Source organism: Vipera ursinii (assembly GCF_947247035.1).
Source record: "Vipera ursinii genome assembly, chromosome: 6".
NCBI lineage: Eukaryota > Metazoa > Chordata > Lepidosauria > Squamata > Viperidae > Vipera > Vipera ursinii.
The window spans coordinates 8782442-8809131 of NC_139515.1; the positions used below are offsets into that span (position 1 = coordinate 8782442).

General features: G+C 46.8%; 1 protein-coding gene across 1 annotated transcript; it reads left to right on the forward strand.

Moving 5' to 3' along the window:
- The first annotated feature begins 121 nt into the window (after nt 1–121).
- Nucleotides 122–26017, forward strand: SEC61A2 (SEC61 translocon subunit alpha 2). Its single transcript, XM_083366312.1, is given in 13 exon segments — nt 122–269; nt 5741–5808; nt 7321–7386; nt 9896–9974; nt 11007–11138; nt 12365–12474; nt 15688–15841; nt 20404–20564; nt 21917–22114; nt 23181–23372; nt 23513–23589; nt 24523–24672; nt 24674–26017. Coding segments are annotated over 13 exon segments (1428 nt in total). The 5' UTR covers nt 122–262; the 3' UTR covers nt 24708–26017.
- Nucleotides 26018–26690: the final 673 nt, after the last annotated feature.

Genomic DNA, 26690 nt, shown 5'->3' on the forward strand with positions numbered 1-26690 from the left:
CCCCTACCGCCACCACCCACACCCCCCCGCGCTTGGACGGCGTTGGTTCGGTCCAGCCGCCCTCTAGCGGGAGCGGAGAGCCGCGACCCTCCCCTGCTCGTCGCGGCGCGTAGGACGTCACTGGTCACGTGGGCGGAGGCCGGCAGCCTCCGCAGCGGCGAGGAGGAGGCCGGAGGCGGGGAAGGGGAGCCGCTGCAGCCGCCCGCCCGCCCGCCCGCCCGCCCGAAAGCGCCGAGCCCGGCCGGCTCCGACCTCCGCCAGCATGGGGAGTGAGTGGAAGGGACCGGGCTGGGCGGAGGTCGCAGCGTCGGGTCGCCCCCTTCTCCTTATGGTTGTTCTTACTTATGATATGGCCCCAGCTGGAGGAGGGGGGGGTCTCTTCCGGCTGGAGCCCCCCACCCCCACCCATGCAAGACCCCGCTCTCTCCGGGGTGGGACGGGCGAACCCACGGGACGTTGCAGGGGTGGACCCGGGGGCTGCTTACGGGGGGAGGCGGTTGCAAAGCTGAAGCCCCCCCTCCCTCCCTCCCCAGTGGCACCCCCACCCCAGGCATCATGCAAGGGTGTTGCTGATATTTGCCCCACCCACCCCAAGACACACCCTCGTCGGAGGGCTGCTTGGTACCCCCCCCCTCCCCAAAGTACGATTTGGGGTTGCCCAAGTCCCTGGCATGGGCCCGGAGGGCTGGGGGGGAAAGGAAGTCGCTCCCCTGCCTTCCCTCCTTTCCAACCTTCCTTCCTTCCCTTCTTCCTCCCTCCTTTACTTCCTTCCTTTCTCCTCCCTCTTTCCTTATTGACAATCTTCTTTCTTCCTTCTTCCTCCCTCCCTCCCTCCTTCCTTCCTTGCAATCTTCCCTCCCTCCCTCCTTCCTTTCTCCTCCCTCTTTCCTTATTGACAATCTTCTTTCTTCCTTCTTCCTCCCTCCCTCCCTCCTTCCTTCCTTGCAATCTTCCCTCCCTCCCTCCTTCCTTTCTCCTCCCTCTTTCCTTATTGACAATCTTCTTTCTTCCTTCTTCCTCCCTCCCTCCCTCCTTCCTTCCTTGCAATCTTCCCTCCCTCCCTCCTTCCTTTCTCCTCCCTCTTTCCTTATTTACAACCTTCTTTCTTCCTTCTTCCTCACTCCCTTCCTCCTTCCTTCCTTCCAGTCTTCCCTCCCTCCCTCCTTCCTTTCTCCTCCCTCTTGCCAACCCTCCTCCTTTCCAATCTTCTTCCTTCCCTCCTTTATTCCTTCCTCCCTTCCATCTTCCTTTCCCCTCTCTCCCTGATGCACTTAAACTGTCACCCCTGTATTGGTGCTGTTACGAACCCGCCCAGGCCTGATAATAATAATAATAATAATAATAATAATAATAATAATAATAATAATAATAATAATAATAATATAATTTGGAAGGGACCTTGGAGGTCATCTAGTCCAGCCCCCTGCTCAGGCAGGAAACCTTATACCACTTCAGGCAAATGGCTGTCCAGTCTCTTCTTAAAAACCTCCAGTGTTGGAGCATTCACCACCTCTGGAGGCAGGTTGTTCCACTGGTTAATTGTTCTGACTGTCAAGAAGTTTCTCCTTAGTTCTAGGTTGCTTCTCTCCTTGACGAGTTTCCATCCGTTGCTTCTTGTCCTGCTTTCAGGTGCTTTGGAGAATAGCTTGACTCCCTCTTGTTTGTGGTAGCTGCCTCCAAAAGGTTACTGCCTCCAAAAACCCGTTCTCAAAACCCCAATAGACCAGGGGTAGGCAACCTTGGCTCTTTTATGACTCGTGGACTTCAATTCCCAGAATTCCTGAGCCAGCACGGCTGGCTCAGGAATTCTGGGAGTTGAAGTCCACGAGTCATAAAAGAGCCAAGGTTGCCTACCCCTGCAATAGACCTTGTTGCTTGTTTGCCTTTCCCTCCACTCACACCTGCACGTTGTTAGGCTGCTAGGCTGCTTTCTGTGCTGTTGCTAGGCTCCTAGAGGAATGCAAAATATGAAGGAAGTACAAGCTGCGCTCTCATTGGCTCAGTTTCTGGGGACGGTAAACATGGCTGTACCAGGTGTCAAGTTTGAGAGAACTTGTTGTCAGTGAGAAATATGTCAGGTGTCTTGTATAGATTTCACAACTCATTGTAAAATGCAAATCGAGTGGTGGCCCAGATTGGTACTTGCACCAGTGGTCTTAGGAAATATACCTGCTTTTAAACGTGAATTTGTTGCAGGATCTATCTGGAGAGAATAGGTGCTTGTTAAATGCATGTCTATGAAGGCCAGTTCAGCACTGGGAGGTAAAATGGGGTCTTCTGGATTTAACTATAATACAATAAACTGCAACCAACAATCATGGATTCTAGGAGTGTTAATTTCCAGCCTTTGATGGGCCCCACAATTCTTAACAGAAAACAGTTTGTGTTTGTTTCATTTTCCCCCAAAGCTGAAATAAGGTTAGGAAAACTGCTTTTTCATAACCGTAACAATAAGATTGCATTTAAGTATTTGTTGCTTACTGTATAGCTAACATACTTTGGCTCATAAGCTTTCATGAATCACAATCCATACAGCTATATGTAATTGTTTGGGTGAGAGGAACAATAGTAATAGTAATAATAAGTTGGAAGGGACCTTGGAGGTCATCTAGTCCAACCCCCTGCTCAGGCAGGAAACCCTATACCATTTCAGGCAAATGGCTGTCCAGTCTCCTCTTAAAAACTTCCAGCATTAGAGCATTCACCGCTTCTGGAGGCAGGTTATTCCACTGGTTAATTGTTCTAACTTGTCAGGAAGTTTCTCCTTAGTTCTAGGTTGCTTGACTCCTTCTTTGTGGCAGCCCCTGAGATACTGGAACACTGCTATCATGTCACCCCTCACCCTTCTCTTCGTTAAACTAGACATATCCAATTCCAGCAACCGTTCCCTATATGTTTTAGCCTCCAGTCCCCCAATCATCTTTGTTGCCCTTCTCTGTACCCTTTCTAGAGTCTCGACATCTTTTTTACATCATGGTGACCAAAACTGGATGCAGTATTCCAAGTGTGGCCTTACCAAGGCATTGTAAAGTGGTATTAGTACTTCACGTGATCTTGATTCTATCCCTCTGTTAATGCAGCCTAGCACTGTGTTGGCTTTTTTGGCAGCTGCAGCACACTGCTGGCTCATATTTAAGTGATTGTCCACTAGGACTCCGAGATCCCTCTCACAGTTACTACTATTGAGCAAGGTACCACCTATACTATATCTGTGCATTTGATTTTTCCTGCCTAAGTGTAGAACCTTACTTTTTTCACCATTGAATTTCATTTTGTTAGATAGGGCCCAGTATTCGAGTCTGTCCAGATCCTCCTGTATTTTAAGCCTATCTTCTGGAGTATTGGCTATTCCTGCCAGCTTGGTGTCGTTTACAAATTTGATGAGTTCCCCATCTATCCCCTCATCCAAATCGTTGATGAAGATGTTGAAGATCACTGGGCCCCAGAACAGAGCCCTGGGGCACCCCACTACACACTTCCTTCCATGTAGATGCAGTTCCATTGAGGACCACACGCTGAGTACGGCCTGTCAACCAGCTATGAATCCATCTGGTGGTGATGCTATCTAACCCACATTTTTCTATCTTATCAAGTAGTAGGTTGTGATCTACTTCATCAAATGCCTTACTGACGTCCAAGTAAATTATATCTACAGCATTCCTCTGGTCCACTAATTTTGTCACTTGGTCAAAGAATGCAATGAGATTTGTCTGGCATGATCTGTTTTTGACAAACCCATGTTGACTTTTAGTGATGACTTTGTTTGCATCAAGGCGTTCGCTGATTTGTTGTTTGATTATCTTTTCCAGAATCTTCCCAGGTATTGAGGTCAGGCTGATAGGTCTGTAGTTTCCTGGATCTATTTTTTTCCCTTTTTTGAAGATGGGAACTACATCAGCTCTCTTCCAGTCCTCTGGTAGTTCCCCACTGCTCCAGGATCTTTGAAAAATATAGTTCAGTGGTTCTGAGATCACGTCTGCCAGTTCCTTCAGAACTTTGGGGTGTAATCCATCTGGTCCTGGTGATTTGAACTCATCTAGGCTGGACAGGTGCTCACTTACCATTTTCTTGCCTATCTTAACTTGCGTTTCTATTCTGTTTTTTATGGCACTGGTTTTGGTAAGTTGGACTGTTTTTTCCCTTTGTGTAAAGACAGATGCAAAAAACGAGTTAAATAGTTCTGCTTTCTCCCTGTTGCTTGTCACCTTCTTGCCATTTTCCACCACTAATGGACCAGTCATTTCCTTAACTTTTTTCTTGTTTTTTATATGTTGAAAGAAGCTTTTTTTGTTATTTTTGACTTTGGTTGCAAACCTTAGTTCATTTTGAGCCTTGGCTTCCCTCACTTCATCTTTGCAGGCACAGGCTATTTGCTGATATTCTTCCTTAGTTATGTGCCCCTCTTTCCACTTCTTATACTTGTCCTTTTATCTTTCAATTTATCAAAGAATTCTTTATGCAGCCATGCTGGTTTCTTTTGAGAGCTGTTATTTTTCTTCTTTGTTAGTATTGTGCTAGACTGGGCCTTTATTATCACACTTTTCAAAATTTCCCAAGCTTCTTGAGTTGTTTTCCCCTTTAGGATTCTCATCCATGGAATTCTTCCCAAGGTCTCTCTAAGTTTATTGAAATTAGCTCTTTTAAAGTCGAAGACTCTAGTTTGGCTGTTTTCTATTGCTTGTGCTTCCAGAATGTTGAATTCCAATATTGCATGATCACTTCCCCCCAAGGTTCCTGTGGCTTCGACACTATCATTTCATCTCTGTTAGTGAGTATTAAATCCAATGTGGCTACTCCCCTAGTTCCCTTCTCTACTTTTTGGGAGAGAAAGATGTCTGCTAGGTTTGTCAGGAATCTGTTTGATCTTCCACTTGGTGCAGTTTGTCTCCCAGTTGATATCAGGGTAGTGTGTCCTCCTGACAAGCAAAATCAAGCGGGAAGCCAAATTCACTTAACAACCGTGTTACTACCTTAACAGCCCTAGTGATTCGCTTAACAACTATGGCAAGAAAGGTCATAAAATGGCACAAAACTCACTTAACAAATTTCTCGCTCAGCAACATTAATTTGGGGCTCAATTGTGGTCATACGTTGAGGACTACCTATATTAATCACATCTTCGCATCTTCTTTTTGTGTCAGGCTGAGAAGCTTGAAAATGTTGGAGATGATTTAGTGAATAATAGGGGTTCTGTCTACAAGTGGTCCTCAACTTATAACCACATGTTTAGTGACTGTTCAAAGTTACAGTGGCACTGGAAAAAGTGAGTTATGACACATGATCACTGCAGCATCCCCACGGTCACGTGATCAAGACTTGTAGGCTTTGCAATTGGCATGTATGACGGTTGCGGTGTGTCCCGGGGTCACGTGATCCCCTTTTGCGACCTTCTGGCAAGCAAAGTCAATGGGGGAAGCCACAACCGTGTGACTACCTTAACAATTGCAGTGGTTCACTTAACAGCCGTGGCAAGAAGGGTCATAAAATGAAGTAAAACTATCTTAACAACTGCCTTGCTTAGCAACAGACATTTGGGGCTCCGTTGTGGTCGCACGTTGAGGACTATCTGTGAGATCTAAAACCGTTCTTCCAAATCATGTCCCAAATTGACGCAGCCCTGTTCCGTGCCTTAGATGTTAAAACGAGATAAATATTAGTAGGGAGTTAAGGTTCGATACTTTTATTCTCATTTTTTTATTATCGCTGTAAAGTTGCTTGTATGTCTTTGTTTCTTTAACAGTCAAATTTCTGGAACTCATTAAGCCCTTCTGTGCTGTTTTGCCCGAAATCCAGAAGCCTGAAAGGAAAGTAAGTGCCTTTTTGTTTCTGCTCCTGCCACTTTCACGGGAAGGCATTTTAAGCCTAAAGTTCTAGGCCAGGGGTAGGCAACTTTGGCTCTTTTGTGACTCGTGGACTTCAACTCCCAGAATTCCTGAGCCAGCACGGCTCAGCTTGGAAACCTCTCCCTTTCCCCTCAGCGTGGCTGGCTCAGGAATTCTGGGATTTGAAGTCCACGAGTTATAAAAGAGCCAAGGTGGCCTACGCCTGGCCTAAGCCTAGGCCGCTTTATGACTTGTGGACTTCAACTCCCAGAATTCCTGAGCCAGCCAGGCTGAGGGGAAAGGGAGAGGTTTCCAAACTGAGCCGTGCTGGCTCAGGAATTCTGGGAGTTGAAGTCCACGAGTCATAAAAGAGCCAAGGTGGCCTACCCCTGTTCTAGGAAATCAGTTTGTGAAAAAGGAGACACGGGGAAATTTGCGTAGTATTTGCAATTTTCAGAGATCAAAATGAGATTATGGACGTTTAGGTACATTGTGTTTATCTCTGAAAGCAAATTCTGCTGATTTGGCTGGGACTTATTTCTGAGTCTGTGTGCATCGGATTTCAATAAGCCTCCATTACGACCCCCTGGACGAAGTAGTTCCCTTTAGTCATGCATGGAAATAGACTGAAGACTTAACCAGCAGCAAGATTGGGAAGCTCTTAATATTTTCTTTTGAAATCCTTGGCGTTCTCTGAACTTGTATTCTTGCAGGCGTTTGTTTCATTACCAAACTAAGGTACGGTCATCAGTGCAGAAGGGATGAGCAAGCCCAAGTGAGAGCAAAACCCATTCTCTTCTAGCACTGATGATGGTACCTAGTTGGGTAATGAAAGGTCTTACTCTTTGAACCTACTTGTTCTCTATACTGTATCTCAGGGGTCCCCAACCTATGGGCTGCGGCCCGGTACTGAGCCATGGGCTCTTGGCCAGCAGGCCACAGAAATATCTGGCCAGGGCACGCACGCATGCATTGCCCCACACACACTCGCCCTAGTGCCCATGGCCCTGTTTGCGCATGAGTGCAAGCGGGAACGCTAGCGCGTGATGAGCGTGCACGCCCCGTTTGCGCATGCACGAACAGGCCACTAGCCCGCAGGGGTGTGTGGGGGGCCCATTTACGCATGCGTGAAGGGCTGCTAGCACGGAGGGTGCGCATCCCATTTGCACATGCGTGAATGGGTCACTAGCACGTGGGTGCTATCAGGTGCTAGCCGGTGCAGAGCATGGCACATGCACAAACAGCCAATAGTGCTGCACCAGTGGGCGTGGCCCGATGTGCGTGCGTGCACATGCAGTAATTTGGAAGCTGCTCTCCCCTCTGGGCTGCGAGCCTGGAAAGGTTGGAGAGCTCTGCTGTATCTGATAATTCCATATAATTAAGTACAAGTTTATTTTATTAATATTATAATATTGGGTTATGGGTTGTTGTTTTTTTAATCTTGCTCTCCTAAACATTCTCTGTTGGTTAACGTGGTTTTGTTCGTTGTGCTTTACAGATTCAGTTTAGAGAGAAGGTTTTATGGACAGCTATCACCCTCTTCATTTTTTTAGTATGCTGCCAGGTAAGAACTGACTTCATTACTGGCAAGCTTCTTTATTTGTTCACCTTCTGTGAGAGCAGCCCACCGATGCTTTTAGGTAATCGGTAGGATTGTAGAGGGACGTGGCGGCTCAGTGGGTTAGGACGCTGAGCCTGTTGATCAGAAGTCGGCAGTTTGGCGGGTCGAATCCCGAGTGCCGCGTAACAGAGTGAGTGCCTGTTACTCGTCCCAGCTTCTGCCAACCTAGCAGTTCGAAAGCATGTAAAAATGCAAGTAGAAAAATAGGGACCACTACGGTGGGAAGGTAACAGCGTTCCGTGCGCCTTTGGCGTCTAGTCATGCCGGCCACATGACCACAGAGACGTCCTCAGACAAGCGCTGGCTCTTTGGCTTTGAAACGGAGATGAGCACCGGCCCCTAGAGTCGGAAACGACTAGCACGCATGTGCGGGGGAACCTTTACCTTTACCTTAGGATTGTAGATTCTGCTACAGAAGCCCTTTGACCTTAAATAATAGTTCTTTCTGCTGTTTTTAAGGTAAAAGAAGTTGGGCCTCACGTCGAAAGACACATCCCGTCTTCTTCCAATTTAGGGAGGCCTAAGTGCGTTAAGATTAAGAACGTCCTGTTAGTTTTTGCATTTTGTATTTCTTCTCTGCTGTTGGTGCTTTTCCAAGAGGCAACTAGACCGTCTTTGTTTTTCTCTGAAGACGTTTCGCTCCTCATCCAAGAAGCTTCTTCAGCTCTGACTGGATGAGAAGCGAAACATCTTCAGAGGGAAAACAAGAAAGTCCAGTTGCCTCTTGAAAAAGCTCCACCACTGGAGGTTTCCAAGAGACTGGACGATCCCTTGTCTGAAATGGTTTAGGCCGAGTCTCCTGCTTGCTGCTGTTGACGTGCAGGTAGTCCTCGACTTACAACCATCCATTTAGTGACCCTTTGAAGTTACGACATCGCTGAAACAGTTGATTTGTGACTGTTTTTCGCCCTTATAACCGTTACAGCATCCCTGTGGTCAACATTCATACACTTGGCAACTGACTCATATTTACGACGGCTGCAGTGTCCCAGGGTCACGTGATCCCCTTTTGCGACTTTCTGACCAGCAAACTCGAATGGGGAGGCCAGATCCTCTTAACAGCCGTGTTACTAATTTAACAAGCGCTGTGATTCGCTTCACCGCCGTGGCAAGAAAAGTCGTAAAAGTTAGCAAAACTCACTTAACAAATGTCCCACTTGGCAACTGGAAAAAAAAATTGGGCTCAGTTGTGGTCATAATTCGAGGACTGCCTGCATTTTTGCAAGCCGCACTGAAATGCTAGCACAGTTTATTGCATATAGACGTTTTTCAATAATGAAATCATAACTCTGGCTCATAATGCAATATTCACATTAACTTTGGTGAGCTGAAAGAGACGCTGACTCTTCCAGATATTTGGGCATTGTTGACAATCTTCGTAATGAACGCTAACTTAAAAAAAAAAGACATTATGATGTATTGATGTGCAGGTTCTGAGGTTTTGCTTGATAAAAAATACAGGAAACCAGAGGTTGCCTTCAAGCTTTACATTTTTATTCAGCTGAACAAAGGCGGGCTTCTCTAAAAGAGAGGAAAAGCCCCAAATATCAGAAAAGCCTTATTTTTATACCTTCTTTGATTACATAAGCAATTCACCCAGCAAAGCTGACACACATAAGATAAAGTCTTCGCCCTTTAAGTCTGGTACATTGTAAATAAGAAGAGAGAAAGCAGAAGTAGCTAAAAATGTTCCCTTTTGGGTGTTTCCCCCAAGACACCATATGTTCCCGGTGGGTTAGGATGTTGGGTGTTTCCTTTGCTGTCCTGTTATGACCTTGCATTCATGGTTCTGCAAGTGGCCAGAGATAGCGGGGGCCATGTGCACGTATTCACGATTGCTACTGTCCCCTATGTCCGGGTCAACAGTATGAAGGATTATGGCATTGATTTAAAAATAATGTAGGGCTTTAAAAAAATCTCAGAGCGTTTTGGAACCTCTGTTCTGGAGGTTCTTACTACATTATAGCATGTCAAACACTCATGTCTTTGAGCAGTTGCCAGATACCGCATGAACCATGGAAGTAAATAAAATACAGATATATCCAGTTGCTTAATGACAGTTCAAAATTACGATTGCCAGCAAAAAATGCCCACTGGGAAGAACGTACCCGTTTTAACCACCACCCGGTTTGCTTAACCACTGTGATTTGCGTAGACGCTGCTGTTGAAAGCGGTTGTAAAATTGAGTCTGCAATTTTTGATGGAGACTCTTCAAGGGAGTGCATGTATGGTCAATTCAGGTAGTCCTTAAGGACGCCAAAGACGAATTACGACTGAAATTCTGGGCTCCTTTGGCGCAAAGGACTGACTTACACACCCTTAAACAGTCTCCATCAGAAATTGTGTGGACTTCTTTTGTCTGAAATGATTCCGTATTTGTATGCACCTTTCTGAAAAATTACCTTTTGTCTTCTGTTTTTATTCATGCTTAATATTGTTACGGCTCTTGTAGATACCGTTATTCGGAATAATGTCCTCGGACTCGGCAGATCCCTTCTACTGGATGAGAGTCATCCTGGCCTCGAACAGAGGTTGGTGGGCTTCACTCCTGTTCTCATCTGCCACCGTCTCCTTTGCCTACCAAATATGATAGGAAACTAGCTTAGATCTCTGGGGGGGGGGGAGGGAAACGCTCATTTGCCCTTCGGTTCTCCAGTGTATTGGTGCCTGCCTTCGATTTGAGGTTATGGGAGGGCAAAATTTTTCAGCCAAGGGCCATACTTAAAAATTTAATTACTAGCATTTGTAGCTTGTCCCATTGCTGAGGCTCTGAGCAGCTTCCACAAAACAGTAAACAATCAGGAAGCGTAGCGTGGAGCCTAAAAATAAGAATTAACACTTTACGATTCAGAAAACAACATTCCAACGTTGCAGAGGTAAACCGCCACCTGTGCTGTAGGTCTCCATGTTGGTTGAGACCTTTTGGAATGGCCCGGAACACGCACCTCGCAAGGTTTCAAGTCATGTCAGAAGGTCTCAACAAATGCAGCCGGGGGTTTTTTTGTTTTGTTTTTACAATTTGCAATCAATCATTGATAAGGTACTCACAGGCTGTCCCACCCATCTGTCTTCCCCTCTCGGCCTCGTTCCCGTTTAAGCTGGCCAAGCCATTCTAGGCATCAAGTAAAATGACCTGCAGCTCACAAAAGGTGATGCTTGGTAATAAAAATGGCGACTGTGTGAAAATGCATACCGTAGTTACCCCAAAATTGTTGTAAATACATGGAATTTGATCTTTAAAGTCTAGTAACCATGAATGTGTGTCTTGAGCAAGGAGAACCGAAGTCTAGAGCAGTGTTGTCTGAACCTTGGCAACGTTGAGAGGTGTGGACTTCAATTCCCAGAATTCCCCAGCCTGGAGAATTCTGGGAGTTGAAGTCCACACCTCTTAACATCCCCAAGGTTGAGAAACACCGGTGTAGAAACAGCATCATTGGAAAGCGAGACGATGAATTGGCCCCTTGGGATGTTTCAGGACACGATTAAGAATTTTTCCACACAGAACACCGCTGTTAAAGATCTGTTTTCTTCTTCTTGGTCTTCCTTCCATTCTACTTCTCCAGGCACTTTAATGGAGTTGGGTATCTCCCCTATTGTGACTTCGGGCCTCATTATGCAACTCCTGGCTGGAGCCAAAATCATTGAAGTGGGCGATACGCCGAAAGACCGGGCCCTGTTCAATGGTGCTCAGAAGTGTGAGCATTAATTTCAGTTCCTTAATAGAACTTTCACTTTTTTTGCCCCCCCTTGGGAAATGTAGCAGTTAACTGCTTACGCCTGCATGGTTTTAGCAAGGGGTGGGGGTGGGCGTGTGATTGGTGCTCTCTGAGCTGGGTGGTTTCCTTGCAGACGTTTCACGATCCAACTGTGTGACGTCTTCAGTGCTAGAAGGGAGAAGGGTTTGCTCTCTGTTTATATACAATATAACACCACTCCTTTCTAGCACTGAAGACGTTACCTAGTTGGGTCATGAGAGGTCTGCACGAAAACACCAAGCTGAGAGGTTTTTTTTATTTATTTTTATTTTAATTCCATTTATATCCCGCCCTTCTCCGAAGACTCAGGGCGGCTTACAAGCTTAGCAGTAGCCTTCATTCTATGTTATATGCCTGCTTGTTAGGGCTTTCACACACACACACCCCAAGCGGCATTATTACAAAGTCAGCTTAATTGCCCCCAACAATCTGGGTCCTCATTTTACCTACCTCGGAAGGATGGAAGGCTGAGTCAACCTTGAGCCTGGTGGGACTCGAACCTGCACTAATTGCAGGCAGCTGGTGTTACTTAAGGAGGCATTAGCCCACTGCTCCACCAAGGCTACTAAGAGATCACTAAGAACCTTACCATCCACCACCACCTCCTCCTCCTGCTCCACTCTGCAAACCCCATTCTCTTCTAGCACTGATGATGTTACCTAGTTGGGTCTTGAAACATCTGCAAAGAAAACCACCAAGCTCAGAGAGGACCAAGGACATCCTTCTCCCCCTCTTCTTCCTCCCCCTCCTCCACTCCACAAGTCCCCCTCCCTTCTAGAACTGATGATTTTACCTAGTTGGGTGATAAAATGTCTGCACGAAAACCACCATGGATCGCACAATTATCTTCCTTCTCCTCTGCAAACTCCATTCCTTTCTAGCACTCATGAATTTACCTAGTTGGGTCATGAAATGTCTGCAAGAAACCCACCAAACTTAGCACCAAGGACCTCCTCCTCCACCACCACCGCCACCTCATCCCTTTCTCCTCCTTTACTCCACAAACCCCACTCCCTTCTAGCACTGATGATGTTCCCTAGTTGGGTCATGAAACATCTGCAAGGAAACCACCAAGCTCAGAGAGCACCAAGGACTCTACACAGACCAACCTTGAGCTACAGATATTCTCTTCTATGTGTACATGATTGTTTGTTGTCTTGTTTCAGTGTTCGGAATGATTATTACTATTGGGCAGGCTATCGTATATGTCATGACGGGGATGTACGGGGATCCTTCCGAGATGGGGGCGGGGATCTGTCTTCTGATTATAATCCAGGTATGTTCTTAAATAACATAAATAGCTCTAATTTTTTCATTGCTGGCCCTTGTTTGCGCAGCTTCCAATGCCTATGTGGGATGAGGAGGCCGGGAGGATTTAATGCCATATGTGGCAGATCAGACAGTTTGAAAGCGACAGATACATATTGCAAGGCCTACCACGCTTCTCTGTATGGAAGGCTTAACTATTTTTTTGAGGGCTTGTTGATCCTTTAGGGCAGGGGTCTCCAACCTTGGCAACTTTACGACTTGTGGACTTCAACTCCCAGAATTCCTCAGCCAGCATGGCTGAGTTGAAGTCCACAAGTCGTAAAGTTGCCAAAGGTTGGAGACATTCCTTCATGGCAAAAAGCTTCAGTGAAACTAAGCCGTTGTGGGTTCTTCTGTTTTCTTCGCGATGAGTTCAAGTCGTTTCATGCAGCGATGGACACCTTCTCTGTCAGTGTGGGTGACGGGCGAAGATAAGCTATAACGGCCTCCTGTAATTTCCCATGTTCCACTAAAACAGGGGTCTCCAAATGAGGCCCTTTGATGACTTGTGGACTTCAACTCCCAGAATTCCTCAGCCAGGCACTCTGGCTGAGGAATTCTGGGAGTTGAAGTCCACAAGTCATCAAAGGGCCTAGTTTGAAGACCCCTGCAACTAAAATCTCCTCAGGAAGCCTCTCGTCTTCCAGAAGAAATCTGAACAAGATGGTGCAATGTCAAACGCTGGACAATTCTGCCCTTTCCTTGCCGATCAAAACACCAAATTGATTCCGTCTTATTTACAGTCGCTTAGGCAAGAACTGAATACAGGCAGTCCTCGACTTACAACCACAATTGAGCCCAGAATTTCTGTTGCTAAGCGAAACACTTGTTAAGTGTCCCATTTTATGACCTTTCTTGCTACCGTTGTTAAGTGAATCACTGCTGCTGTTAGGTTAGTAACAAGGTCGTTAAATAAATCTAGCTTCCTCATTGCCTTTGCTTGTCAGAAGGTCGCAAAAGGGGATCACGTGACCCTGGGACACTGCGACCGTCATAAATATGAGTCAGTTGCCAAGCCTCTTTGAGTTTTGGTCACGTGACCATGGGGATGCTGCAACGGTCGTAAAGTGTGAAAAATGGTCAAGTCACTTTTTTTGGGTGCTTTTGTAACTCTAAACCAGGGGTCTTCAAACTTGGCCCTTTTATGACTGGCGGACTTCAACTCCCAGAATTCCTCAGCCAGCACACCTGGCTGAGGAATTCTGGGAGTTGAAGTCCGCCAGTCATAAAAGGCCCCAGTTTGAAAACCGCTGCTCTAAACGGTCACTAAACAGACTGTTGTAAGTCAAGGACTACCTGTATATCCCAAACTCCGGATGGCACCATTCTTAAATTGTCTGTTCTTCTCTAGCCAGTCACGTTTCAAAGTAGAAAAAAAAAGTTTCAACTCGGTCGAGTTCTCCTACCCAACCAAGGTGTCGTGTGTCTCCCTCCACTCTTAACGTTTCTACTTTTCTGAATTTCTTGATAAAAGAAGTTTTGGGATGCTCGATCTTAACCTTTTAATCCTTAAAATAATGAAATACCCAAATCAAATGTGACCTTGTTGGTGAGAGTGAAGGAAGTGAGGAAGGTTGACATTTAGGCGAAGGCTTTGCTCGCCCTATTAAAGGCAGGTGAATGATTTTTTTTTTCCTCCTTCAGTTGCTCCGCAAAATACTTTCTAGGCAAGCCAGTTTATCAGATCATCTTCAAATATGCGTCATGTTTCCTGAATTCGAATTTGATTTAACACAGTTGCTCAGTTTTACCTCTGTGCCTGAATCTTCTCTGAAAAACGGTTGCCAATTTGTCATTTGCAGTATAACGACGGAAGGACCGTGTTGTTCTTTTGAATGAATGAATTGGGTTTTCTCCCGCGGGCCATACAAAATTAAATGTTATGAAGTCACTTGTAAGGAAGGCATCAGCTGAAAGACCAGTGGCATAAAAATTGTTTTTAAGTAACCTAACCTTTGAATATATATTCACTCAACCTAGAAACGCATCAGAATTTTGTTTATGGCGAATGTGTTACGGGAATCCTTAAGAGTAGCTTGAAATTATTCTCTCTGCTATAATTTACGATTTGTTATGTGCTACTGAAGAAATAGGATTAGATCTCCACCCAAAACAAAAGCGCTTAGAAAAGAGAGATAGTTAACAAGTTGTTTTGCCACCCCCACCCCGCCCCACCCACCCCCAAAAAAATTTTTTTCCAAGGAACTGCCAGAATTAAGAAAAGTTGGTTTTCAGAATCACCTTTTCAGAATTGATCTGACTATCAATATCTGGCCTGCTGGCTGATATGCTCTGTTCTCAGAAGCCAAGCAGATCTGACTAGTGCTTAGATGGGAGATAGAGAAAAGACGGGAGACGGTAAAATAAATAACCTTAGAAAAACAACATCAGACCTGTCCCTATTGCTAACCTGTGACTATTGCTACAAGCCAGGGGTCTTCAAACGTGGCCCTTTGATGACTTGTGGACTTCAACTCCCAGAATTCCTCAGCCAGCGTCCACAAGTCATCAAAGGGCCAAGTTTGAAGACCCCTGTTGTAGGTCCTCTAATCCATGATATATATATATATATTTGTTTTTTGTAGCTGTTTCTCTTCCATTCGTGCATTGCCTGGTGCTGCAATATCAATGAACCACTTTTTTTCTTTTCCACAAAAGCAAAAACTCCATCCAGTTAGAACAGGAGTCTTCAAACTTGGCCCTTTGGTGACTTGTGGACTTCAATTCCCAGAATTCCTCAGCCAGCAACGCTGGCTGAGGAATTCTGGGAGTTGAAGTCCACAAGTCATCAAAGGGCCAAGTTTGAAGACCCCTGCTATAAGCCAAGAGGCAAATTCCTTGTCTGTGTCCAATCTCACTTGGCCAAGTAAAGTATTCAAGTCAAGATTTGACTTTTCTCAGTTCTTAGCCCAGCTAAGGGCTATGGCTGGCTCAGGAATTCTGGGAGTTGAAGTCCTCAAGTCATAAAAGAGCCAAGGTTCCCCACCCCTGGGCTATTGGCATCCACAGGATTTTGGTACCGGTAGCTACCCCTCCCCCCCAAAAAAAAAAGTTAGCAAGGCAAGCAAAGCCCCCAGCCTCTGCAGCACAGACGGCGAGTATGCTTCACTTCTGAGCAAAGTACGAGGGGAGGCGGGGTTCGAGCGCAGAGTTATGGACCTCTTGGAATTCCCCCCCACAGTTGTTTGTTGCTGGCTTGATAGTCCTGCTGCTTGATGAGCTTCTGCAAAAAGGCTATGGTTTGGGATCCGGCATTTCCCTCTTCATTGCCACCAACATCTGTGAAACCATTGTTTGGAAGGCTTTTAGCCCTACTACCATTAACACTGGCAGAGGTATAGTACCATTTCTCACAGCTGATGTCTTGATCGGTTGCATGCTTCGTCAGCCTCTTGGTGGAGAGCAGCCGTGGCCTAGAATCAGACAGGAGAGGCAGCCCTAGATCGGGTTTTTCAAACTGTTTTCTAGAGGACCCTACAAACTCCGTTCTAGGGGACTCGACAAACTGCGTTTAGAGGACCCTACCCTGTGTTCCAGAGGACCCTACAAACTCTGTTCTAGGGGACTCAACAAAGTGTCTTTAGAGGACCCTACAAACTGTTCTAGAGGACCCTTACAGAGTGTGTTCTAGGGGACTCTACAAACCATTTAGAGGGCCCTACAATCCGTGTTCTAGAGGACCCTACAAATGGTTCTAGAGAACGCTACAAACTGCTTTGGGAGGACTCTACAAATCGTCTTCTAGAGGACTCCTCAAACTGCTTTCTAGAGGACCCTACAAACTGTTCCAGAGGATCCAACACTTCCAGCAGAACTCAAGAGGGTTCCATGAGAAGCTAAGGTCAAAAAAAAAAAAATCCCACCAGGGATCACTCAGACACAACTCATTTTCTATCACTAAAGTTTTGTCTCTCGAATCAGGAATGCCAGGACTTTTTGTTTTTCCTCAAACAAGGTCCACAGCCTGGAAAAGTTTGAAAAACCTGGTCTAGATCACTGTGTGTTGGGGGAAAAAAGACAGGGATCTGGAGAACACGTCGACCATCTTTACTTTGTACCTGGGCAGAAGGTGGCGAGGTGGATTTGGGTGTAGGAGCTTTCCCTATTCCAGAAACTTCCCAAACTGGGATATCCCAGGGTACCACCAGATAACACACGATACTCAACATCTGTCAGACACTGCACAAAATACAAACTTAGGGGTGTCATGAAAAAAACCTCTTACTGAAACACTTAAGGATGGCGTGAACACAAAAATTTTGGAAACCTTAAATCATGTCACACACACTAGAATCCTGAAGAATCCAGATAGGAAATCTGGAAATGCCCCTTAATTTATCTTGTCAGTCTCTTTGTCATGTTGCTGTCATCCCAGAAGGAAACACCGTGGCACGGTGGACAATAACTGCTTCAACAGCCATCACAATCGCCAAAAACCTTCTGTAGATGAATCGTCTCAGATGGTGGATCCGAAGCATGTCCGTAATCTTCACCATACAGGCAGCCCTCAACTTACGACCACAACTGAGCCCAAAATATTTATTGCTAAGTGAGATTTGCCCCATTTTACGACCTTTCTTGCCACCATTGTTAAGTGAATCCCTGCAGTTGTTAAGTTAGTAACACGGTTGTTAAACGAATCCGGCTTCCCCCATTGATTTTGCTGGTCAGAAGGTCGCAAAAGGGGGAATCACGTGACCCCAGGACCCTGCAACCGTCATAAATACGAGTTGTCAAGCGTCCAAATTTTGATCACATGACCGTGAATATGCCACACACACAAAATGGTCATAAGTCACTTTTTTCAGTGACGTAGTGACTTTGAACAGTCGCTAAAATGGACTGTTGTAAGTTGAAGACTGCTTGTATAGAAATGTTGGCTTTATTTAAGGTAGCTGAAGCATTGGGCCCCAAAATCAGGATTATTTTCAAAATCTGGAGCTGCGGACCTGGTGCTAATTGGGCCTAGATCGGTCATCTTGATTTCAGTAGCTACCTTACAAACGTCAGGATAAGCTTGTCCAAATTCTAAGGCTCCTTCCTCTCTCTGAGTGAGTTTCTCTTTCTCTCATTTATGATACATTTCCTGTCGTTGCGTCTTCTGTGCAGCACATTTTTTTTTCTGCCTCCTTGTTCGTTTCTCTTCGTGTATTTTGTTTCCGAGACTTCTGAGAGCCAGTGCACTTTTGTCGTTGCGCTTGTTGACAGAACGAAGGCATCCTTCGTTTTATTATGTCCAATGTTCTAGGACTATTGCCAGCCATTCAAGGTAGTCCAGATAAGAAACCAGAACCCTGAGTATTAACACTATGTGTGTTGTACTGTATTGCACAGTCTTACAAGTCTGGACAGAACAAAACAACAGAGTTGGAAGGGACCTTAGAGGACTTCTAGTCCAGCCCCCTGCTTCAGCAGGAGACTCTATACCAGGGGAAGGCAACCTTGGCTCTTTTATGACTCGTGGACTTCAACTCCCAGAATTCCTCAGCCAGCACGGCTCAGCTTGGAAACCCCTCCCTTTTCCCTCAGCGTGGCTGGCTCAGGAATTCTGGGAGTCCACAAGTCATAAAGCGGGCTAGGCCTAGGCCTGGTGTAGGCAACCTTGGCTCTTTTATGACTCGTGGACTTCAACTCCCAGAATTCCTCAGCCAGCACGGCTCAGCTTGGAAACCTCTCCCTTTTCCCTCAGCGTGGCTGGCTCAGGAATTCTGGGAGTTGAAGTCCACAAGTCATAAAAGAGCCAAGGTTGCCCCTACCCCAGACCTATACCATTTCAGAAAAATGGTTGTCCAGTCTCTTTTTGAAAACCTCCAGCGATGGAGCTTTTTCAAGAGGCAACTGAAATTTCTTGTTTTCCTTTGAAAGACGTCTAGTTTCTCATCCAAGAAGCTGAAGAAGCGCAACGTCTTCAAAGAAAAACAAGAAAGTCCAGTTGCCTCTTGAAAAAGCACCTTCGGGACAACCATGACCTGGGTGGCTGAGGATCTCCATAGACATTTCCTCCAGTGATGGAGCACCCACAACTTCTGGAGACAAGCCATTCCACCAACTAACTGATCAGGGTTTATAGAACAACAAGAGTTGGAAGGGACTTTGGAGGTCTTCTAGTCCAACCCTCTGTTCAAGCAGGAGACCTTATCAGACAAATGGCTCTCCAATCTCTTCTCAAAAGCCTCCAGCGTTGGAGCACCCACAACTTCTGAAGGCAAGCCGTTCCACTGATTAACTGTTCTCACTATCAGGAAATTTCTTTTTTTTTTTTTTAGTTCGAGGTTGCTTCTCTCTTTAATGATCTTCATCCCTTGCTTCTTGTCCTGCCTTCAGGTGCTATGGAGACTAGGTTGACCGTCCCCCCCCCTGCCCTCTTCTCTGTGGCAACCTTTTAGATACTGGAATGCTGCTATCATGTCCCCCCTAGTCCTTCGTTTCTCTAGATTAGCCATAGCCAATTTCCGCAACGGTTCATCGTTCTTTTAGCCTCCAGTCCCCTAATCATTTTTATTTATTTATTTTTGCTCTTCTCTGCACTCGTTGGACTCTTAAATCTTGGAAATCTCAAAGCACCTAACATCTCTTTTCCCCCCCCCCTCACTTTTATTCTCCAGGGAACCAGGGTTGTTCCCTTCTACACCCCTGTTCCTTCTGAGAGCTGAGATGTCCTTTCTCTGCCCGTTGCCCCGTCACTCAACTATATTCCCATATAGACCATTCTCCAAGTAAACCATCACTCTGCTGAAGGGGAGGGAGCCCTTCCTGTTGATTAGAGGTCTCCTCTTGATGAGGCTGAGGAATTGGGGATGGAGTTAGGGCCTCCCCCATGAAATATTCCTGAGACTCTGTCTTGACACCCTTTTCTGTACCTCGGTGCTCGTCGTGATTATTTGTCCTATGTCCTGGGAGAGAGTGCATGCATGTCCAGCCTCGTGAGTGTTTGGCTTGCACGGAACTTTGCTTGATAAGTCTCGGAAAAAGAGAGTTTGTGTAAGACAGGGCTAGGCAACCTTGGCTCTTTTATGACCCGTGGACTTCAACTCCCAGAATTCCTGAGCCAGCATGGTTCAGCTTGGAAACCTCTCCTTTTCCCCTCAGCGTGGCTGGCTCAGGAGTTCTGGGAGTTGAAGTCCACGAGTCCTAAAAGAGCCAAGGTTGCCTACCCCTGGCTTAGGCCTAGGCCGCTTTATGACTCGTGGACATCAACTCCCAGAATTCCTGAGCCAGCCACGCTGAGGGGAAAAGGAGAGGTTTCCAAGCTGAGCCATGCTGGCTCAGGAATTCTGGGGGTTGAAGTCCACGGGTCATAAAAGAGCCAGGTTTTGCCTACCCCTGGGGTAAGACCTTAGCACAATTCGTTTTAAGCCTACCACGTTCGTATCATTGAATAATTGCAGCACCCTGTTACAGGCAAGTCCTCGACTTACGACCACGTTTCTGTTGCTAAGCGAAACAGTTGTTAGGTGAGTTTTGCCCCCGTTTTGCAACTTTTCTTGCCACCACCGTTAAGCGAATCATTGTAGTTGTTAAGTTAGTGGCCCAGTTATTAAGCGAATCCGGCTTCCTCCATTGACTTTGCCGGTTGGAAGGTCGCAAAAGGGGATCTCGGGACACTGCGACCGTCATAAATGTGAATCAGTTGCCAAGGGTCCAAATGTTGATCACATGACCCTGGGGATGCCGCAATGGTCGTAAGCGTGAAAAACAGTCATAAGTCACTTCTTTCAGTGCCGTGGTAACTTCGGTCATTAAGTGAACTGCTGTAAGTCGAGGACTGCCTGTAATTCCTCCTTTTCTTTGACTCCTGCATGAGTTCCGTTCGGCTGCTTTCGCGGTGCTCCTACGCCAAAATTGTTGTCCCTCATATGCCAAAGTGACCTGGTTTTGTGGTTTTGGGTCCATCTAGGTACGGAATTTGAGGGCGCCGTCATTGCCTTGTTCCACCTCTTGGCCACGCGAACCGACAAAGTCCGTGCTCTGCGGGAAGCCTTTTACCGCCAGAACTTGCCCAATCTGATGAATCTGATCGCAACTGTGTTTGTGTTTGCTGTAGTCATATACTTTCAGGTAAGGGACGTCTGCACCTGTGTGTGTGGGGGGGGGGGCTGAAGAGACTGGTGTTTTATACAACCAGAGGAAATGCAGTGAAAAGTTTCAGCCGGCCTAAAATCAGAGAATGCCCTTTAGATTTTCTCGGATGTGGAAATGAGGGGTCACCTTTAGGAAGAGCGATCCCAAATTCACACTCCTGGCTATAAATCGGTTTCTTTCTAATTCTGATTTTTCTAATTCGAAAATTCTTTCTAGTTTTAGCTTTGTGGAGTGCTTGGTGTTTTCTGAGCTTGGTGCTAGCACTGATGATGTCGCCTAGTTGGGTAGTGAAATGTCTGCAAGAAAATCCTCCTCCTCCTCCTCCTCCCTCCTCCTTTTTTTAGCACTGATGATGTTACTTAGTTCGGTCAGTGAAATCTCTGCAAGAAAACCACCAAGCTTTCTTTTTTTTTTTAACAAGCCAATCTTTCCTCCTTTAATTCATGATATCTTCAGATATTCTAGCAAAGATAAAATTGAAGCGCTCCCACGTAATACTCTTTCCAGATGATCAAGCCTCTGAATATTCACTGCAGTTTTTTGAGGCACTTACATATTTTAACATTAAGCATGAGATGGATTGTAACTTGTCTTCGAAAGAATCACTCAGGTTTAAGCTGAGCAACACCAGTTAGAAGCAAGCTTTTTTTATTTTTGCACTGTAGCGTAGAGACCATGAATGGGCCATGCACCACTTCAAAGGCAGTGCTTGAAAACCAGCAAGCTGAGAGGACCCCACAGTTCGACCCTGAGCTCTAGATATTTCCTTCTGTCACTATTTCACCTTTGTCAGAACTAAGCTGCGGTCCTTTGCACAAAATGTGCTTGGGGTTTCTTTGAGTAACAGAATATTGCATCAAGATGGGAGAAGCAGCAGCTTTGGATGTGTGCTGACTTAGTTGCCTTTCTAGTTCATGGTCAAACTGGCAGGTGGGAGGAAAAAGTCAACGAGATCTCTCTTCCTTAGAGAGCATATAGATAGGACGAAGCCAAAAGAAGCTGGAAGGTCTCTGGAGAAATTGGTCATCTGAAATCTTAAGTTGCCTGGATCCTCAGGAGGGAATGGTAGCTGGCTGGGGAAAGAGAAAAGCTACTCAAGATTTCAGTGTTTTGGTTTTTTTTTCCCCCCTTTGATTCTAGTTCTTACATTTGATGGTAAAAGTTTGCAGCTTAGTTGCGGGACCATCCGTGCTCCGTCCCGCTTAACGGTAACAGGAGAACAAGCAAACGGGTCCCAAGTCCTGAAGACCACCTCAGCTTCTGCAGCTTTGGAAGAGGGAGGGGTCCACTTTGCCAGCCGGCGGTCACCTTTGCTCCTCTCCCCGCAGGGATTCCGAGTGGATCTCCCGATCAAGTCTGCTCGCTACCGGGGGCAGTACAGCAGCTACCCCATCAAGCTCTTTTATACGTCCAACATCCCCATCATCCTTCAGTCCGCTTTAGTCTCCAACCTCTACGTCATTTCCCAGATGTTGTCCGTGCGGTTCAGCGGCAACTTTTTAGTCAACCTGCTTGGGCAATGGGCGGTAAGTATCCAGCTCTTCCTCTACCACACAGGCAGTCCTCGACGTACGACCACAGTTGAACCCAAGATTTATGTTGGTTGAGGGAGACAGTTGTTAAGTGAGGATTTCCCCCATTTTACCACCTTTCTTGCCACGGTGGTTAAGTGGATCGCTGCAGGTTTTTAGGTTAGCAGCACGGTTGTTAAGTGAGTCTGGCTTCCCCCCACTGACTTTTGCTTGTCAGAAGGTCCCAAGAGGGGAATCACATGATCCTGGGACACTGCGACCGTTATAAATACGAGTCAGTGGCCAAGCGTCCAAATTTTGATCACATGACCCTGGGGGTGCTGCCGCGGTCACAAGTGTGGAAAATGGTCATAAGTCACTTCTTCTTTTTTTTCCAGGTCTGCCGTAACTTTGAACGGTCGCTAAACAAACGGTCGAGGATTATCTGTAATAAAATATATACTGGAATGCTGTTTATTGACTAAAGTTAGAAAGTTAAAAGTGAGGCAAAATTGCCAAATGGAAAAAGCGAGCCACGCCAAGGTTGGCTGGGTGAGGTGTGGACCCAGCCAATGACTCCCTGCCACTATGAGCTGGAAGACAAATAAAAACGGTAGTCCTCAACTTACAACGGTTCGTTCAGTGGCCGTTCGAAGTTATAACAGTTACACAGAAAAAAGTGGACTTAGGACCGGTTTTCACACGACCATTGCAGCATCCCCGTGGTCACGTGATCCGGATTTGGGCTTTTAGTAACTGACTCACATTTATGGCGGTCACAGTATCCACGTGATCCCCTTTTGGGACCTCCTGACAAGCAAACGTCAATGGAGGAACCCGGATCCACTTACCGACCGCGTGGTTCGCTGAACGATGGCATTGGTTCAAAACGACCACGGCAAAAGGGGTCGTAAAATGGGGCAAACATCACTTAACAAGCGCCTCGCTTAGCGGCGTAAAGTTTGGGCTCCGTGGCGGTCCTAAGTCGAGGACTTACCTGTATCGCCTTCAAAGTCGCAGCGTTTTACTTTGGGGGTCTGCAAAGAGAGGGGTCCTCACGTTTTCATTTCCTCCGTTCTAGGACGTTAGCGGGGGTGGCCCAGCGCGCTCCTATCCGGTCGGGGGTCTCTGCTATTACCTCTCCCCGCCGGAATCCATGGGGGCCATCTTCGAGGATCCGGTCCACGTGATTGTGTACATTATATTTATGCTGGGCTCTTGTGCCTTTTTCTCGAAAACGTGGATTGAAGTATCCGGATCGTCTGCAAAAGACGTAGGTGGTTTTCTGTCTCCCTCTCTCTTTCTCCCTCCCCCTGCCCGCATCCCTTCTACACTCTCTGGCACCTGGGTCCCCGGATTCTCCCTTGTGAACGCCAAGCCTGGCATCCATTTGACACCTGGGTATTTTTGTAGGTCGCCAAGCAACTGAAAGAGCAGCAGATGGTAATGAGAGGCCACCGAGATACATCCATGGTTCATGAATTAAACCGGTAAGGAGATCCGAAATATTTCAACTTGAGGGGCCTTCGGTGCTCTCTGAGCTGGCTTGTTTTCTTGCAGACGTTTCATGACCCAAACTAGGTAACATCTAGCACTGATGATATTATCACCACCTTCGCCGCTGCCTCCTCTTCCTCTTCCTCTTTTCCTGCAAACCCCTCTCCCTTCTAGCACTGATGATGTCACCTAGTTGGGTAATGAAACGTCTGCAAGACATTCACCAAGCTCAGAGAGCACCAAGGACCCCACAGTCCTCCACCTCCTCCTCTCCACAAACCCAACTCCCTTCTAACACTGATGATGTTACCTAGTTGGGTCATGAAATGTCTGCAAGAAACCCACCAAGCTCAGAGAGCACCAAGAACCCCACAGTCTACCACCACCACCTCCACACCCTTCTAGCACTGATGATGTCACCTAGTTGGGTAATGAAACGTCTGCAAGGCAGTCACCAAGCTCAGAGAGCACCAAGGACCCCACAGTCCTCCACCTCCTCCTCTCCACAAACCCAACTCCCTTCTAATACTGATGATGTTACCTAGTTGGGTCATGAAATGTCTGCAAGAAACCCACCAAGCTCAGAGAGCACCAAGAACCCCACAGTCCACCACCACCACCTCCACCCCCTTCTAGCACTGATGATGTCACCTAGTTGGGTAATGAAACGTCTGCAAGGCAGTCACCAAGCTCAGAGAGCACCAAGAACCCCACGGTCCTCCTCCTCCTCCTCTCCACAAAGCCAACTCCCTTCTAACACTGATGATGTTACCTAGTTGGGTCATGAAATGTCTGCAAGAAACCCACCAAGCTCAGAGAGCACCAAGGACCCCACGGTACTCCTCCTCCCTTCTAGCACTAGGCACAATGACACAAACGTGAGTAGATTTGAATTAAAGCAGATTTTGTTTCTCTTTTCCATTTAGGTACATCCCGACGGCAGCTGCCTTCGGAGGTTTGTGTATCGGCGCTCTGTCGGTCCTGGCTGATTTCCTTGGCGCCATCGGCTCCGGCACCGGCATTCTGCTTGCGGTCACCATTATTTATCAATACTTCGAGATCTTTGTCAAAGAACAGGGAAGTTGGAGGCGTGGGTGCTTTGTTTTTCTAAACGGGCCGGTATCGCCTGGCTTGTGAGAAGGGGGGAGACCTCCTTTGACGTCACCTGAATCCAATAATGCCATTTAAAAAAAAAAAATTCACCTCCATTTGAAACAAGTGCTCTGTCGCCCCATTTGCTCACAATGGGCTTGTGCGCAGCTTCGGAACCGGCTGCCTGTAAAAGAATCAAAGTTTACATTGTCTTGGTTTAAAAAAGAAAATCCAAAAATCTCTCTCTCTGGTGTGGCGCTATAACGTTGGAAAACCCGTCTCTCCTCCAAGCCTCGAGTGAAGGAATGGTTGGGCGCCCATTTTGTTACACTTTTGCACACCCCGTGGTGGGATTCAAGATCCCTACGCACATCTGGCGCCCGTTGCGAAGAGTTGCGGGTGGCTCCAGATGGCAACACTTCAGCTCATTTCAAAAGCGTATGTCCCTTTGTTCCTTGAAATCTATATTTTACATGAATTTACTTTTATATATTCCAAGAAAACAAACGCACGCACGCACACGTCCTCCCTCCCTTGCACCTTAAGGCCCTCTTTGAAGCAGGCCTCTCAGCCCCCAGACTCAGAACTTAAGACCAAGGCAGGAGATCCTGTCCACCGTCACATTTGTGACTTTGCTTCCACCGAAACGCGAGGGATGGTAGAACATGGATGAAGGGGGGCTTCAGGTTTGGGCCAGCCCCTTGGAGACCGTCACGCTGTGAGCCTGGGGCAGGGTTAGGCAACCTTGGCTCTTTTATGACTCGTGGACTTCAACTCCCAGAATTCCTGAGCCAGCGTGGCTCAGTTTGGAAACCTCTCCCTTTCCCCTCAGCGTGGCTAGCTCAGGAATTCTGGGAGTTGAAGTCCACGAGTCATAAAGCGGCCTAGGCCTAGACCAGGGGTAGGCAACCTTGGCTCTTTTATGACTCATAGACTTCAACTCCCAGAATTCCTGAGCCAGCCATGCTGAGGGGAAAGGGAGAGGTTTCCAAGCTGAGCCATGGCTGGCTCAGGAATTCTGGGAGTTGAAGTCCACGAGTCATAAAAGAGCCAAGGTTGCCTAACCCCGGCCTGGGGTATCTTTTCAGACTTGGGAGTGTGGGGGGGAGAAAGCAGGGAAGAAAGGCCCTGAGCTGCTTGAAACTTGGCCCTCACGTCTGCCCTTTCCAAAGTAAATTAAAACAAAACCCACAGCCAAGCAAAATTGTTGGTCTTCAAGGGGGAATGGTTTGGGCTGATAAGAAACTTGAGCCTTGGTCGAGCTTCTTTGTGGCAACGTAGCCCGTGTAAAACATTATAGACATTAAAAGTTATTTAATTAAAAGCTCATCCTTGCTGCTTTTCTTTTCTTTTTTTACACAAGATGGCTGCCCTCATCACTCCTGAGGTAAAACGCGGTGTGTACAGATAGTCCTCGACTTAACTACGGTGTGTTTAGTGACCAAAGTTACACCGGCACTGGAAAAAGGGACCATTTTTCACACGCTGTTGTAACGTTCCCCAGAGCCGGATGATGAAAATGTGGGCACTTGGCAATTAGTTCATATTTACGACGGTCGCAGCCTCCCGGGGTCATGTGAGGATCCCCTTTGGCAGCCTTCTGTTGAGCAAAGTCAACGGGGAGGCCAGATCGACTTACTAACTTATCAACTGCAGTGATTCACTCAGCAACCGTGGCAAGGCAGGTCGTAAAACAGGGCGGAGCTTAGCGACAGAAACGTTGGGCTCAATTGCGGTCATAAGTCAAGGACTACCTGTACACACCGCCCCTTCTTCCAGTTTTCCTCCAGTGAGCAATCCTGTGAGGTAGGCTGGGCTGGGAAAGGGACGGGCTCAAAGTCCTCCTGAGAACTTCCATGGCTGAAGAAGACTTCAGCCTTGGACCCACTCATTGCCCACCACACCAGGGTTTCTCAAACCTGGCAACTTTTTAAAAAAAAACTTGTGGACTTCAACTCCCAGAATTCCTTGCTAGAAGCAGGGAGAAGATTACGGGCAGCCT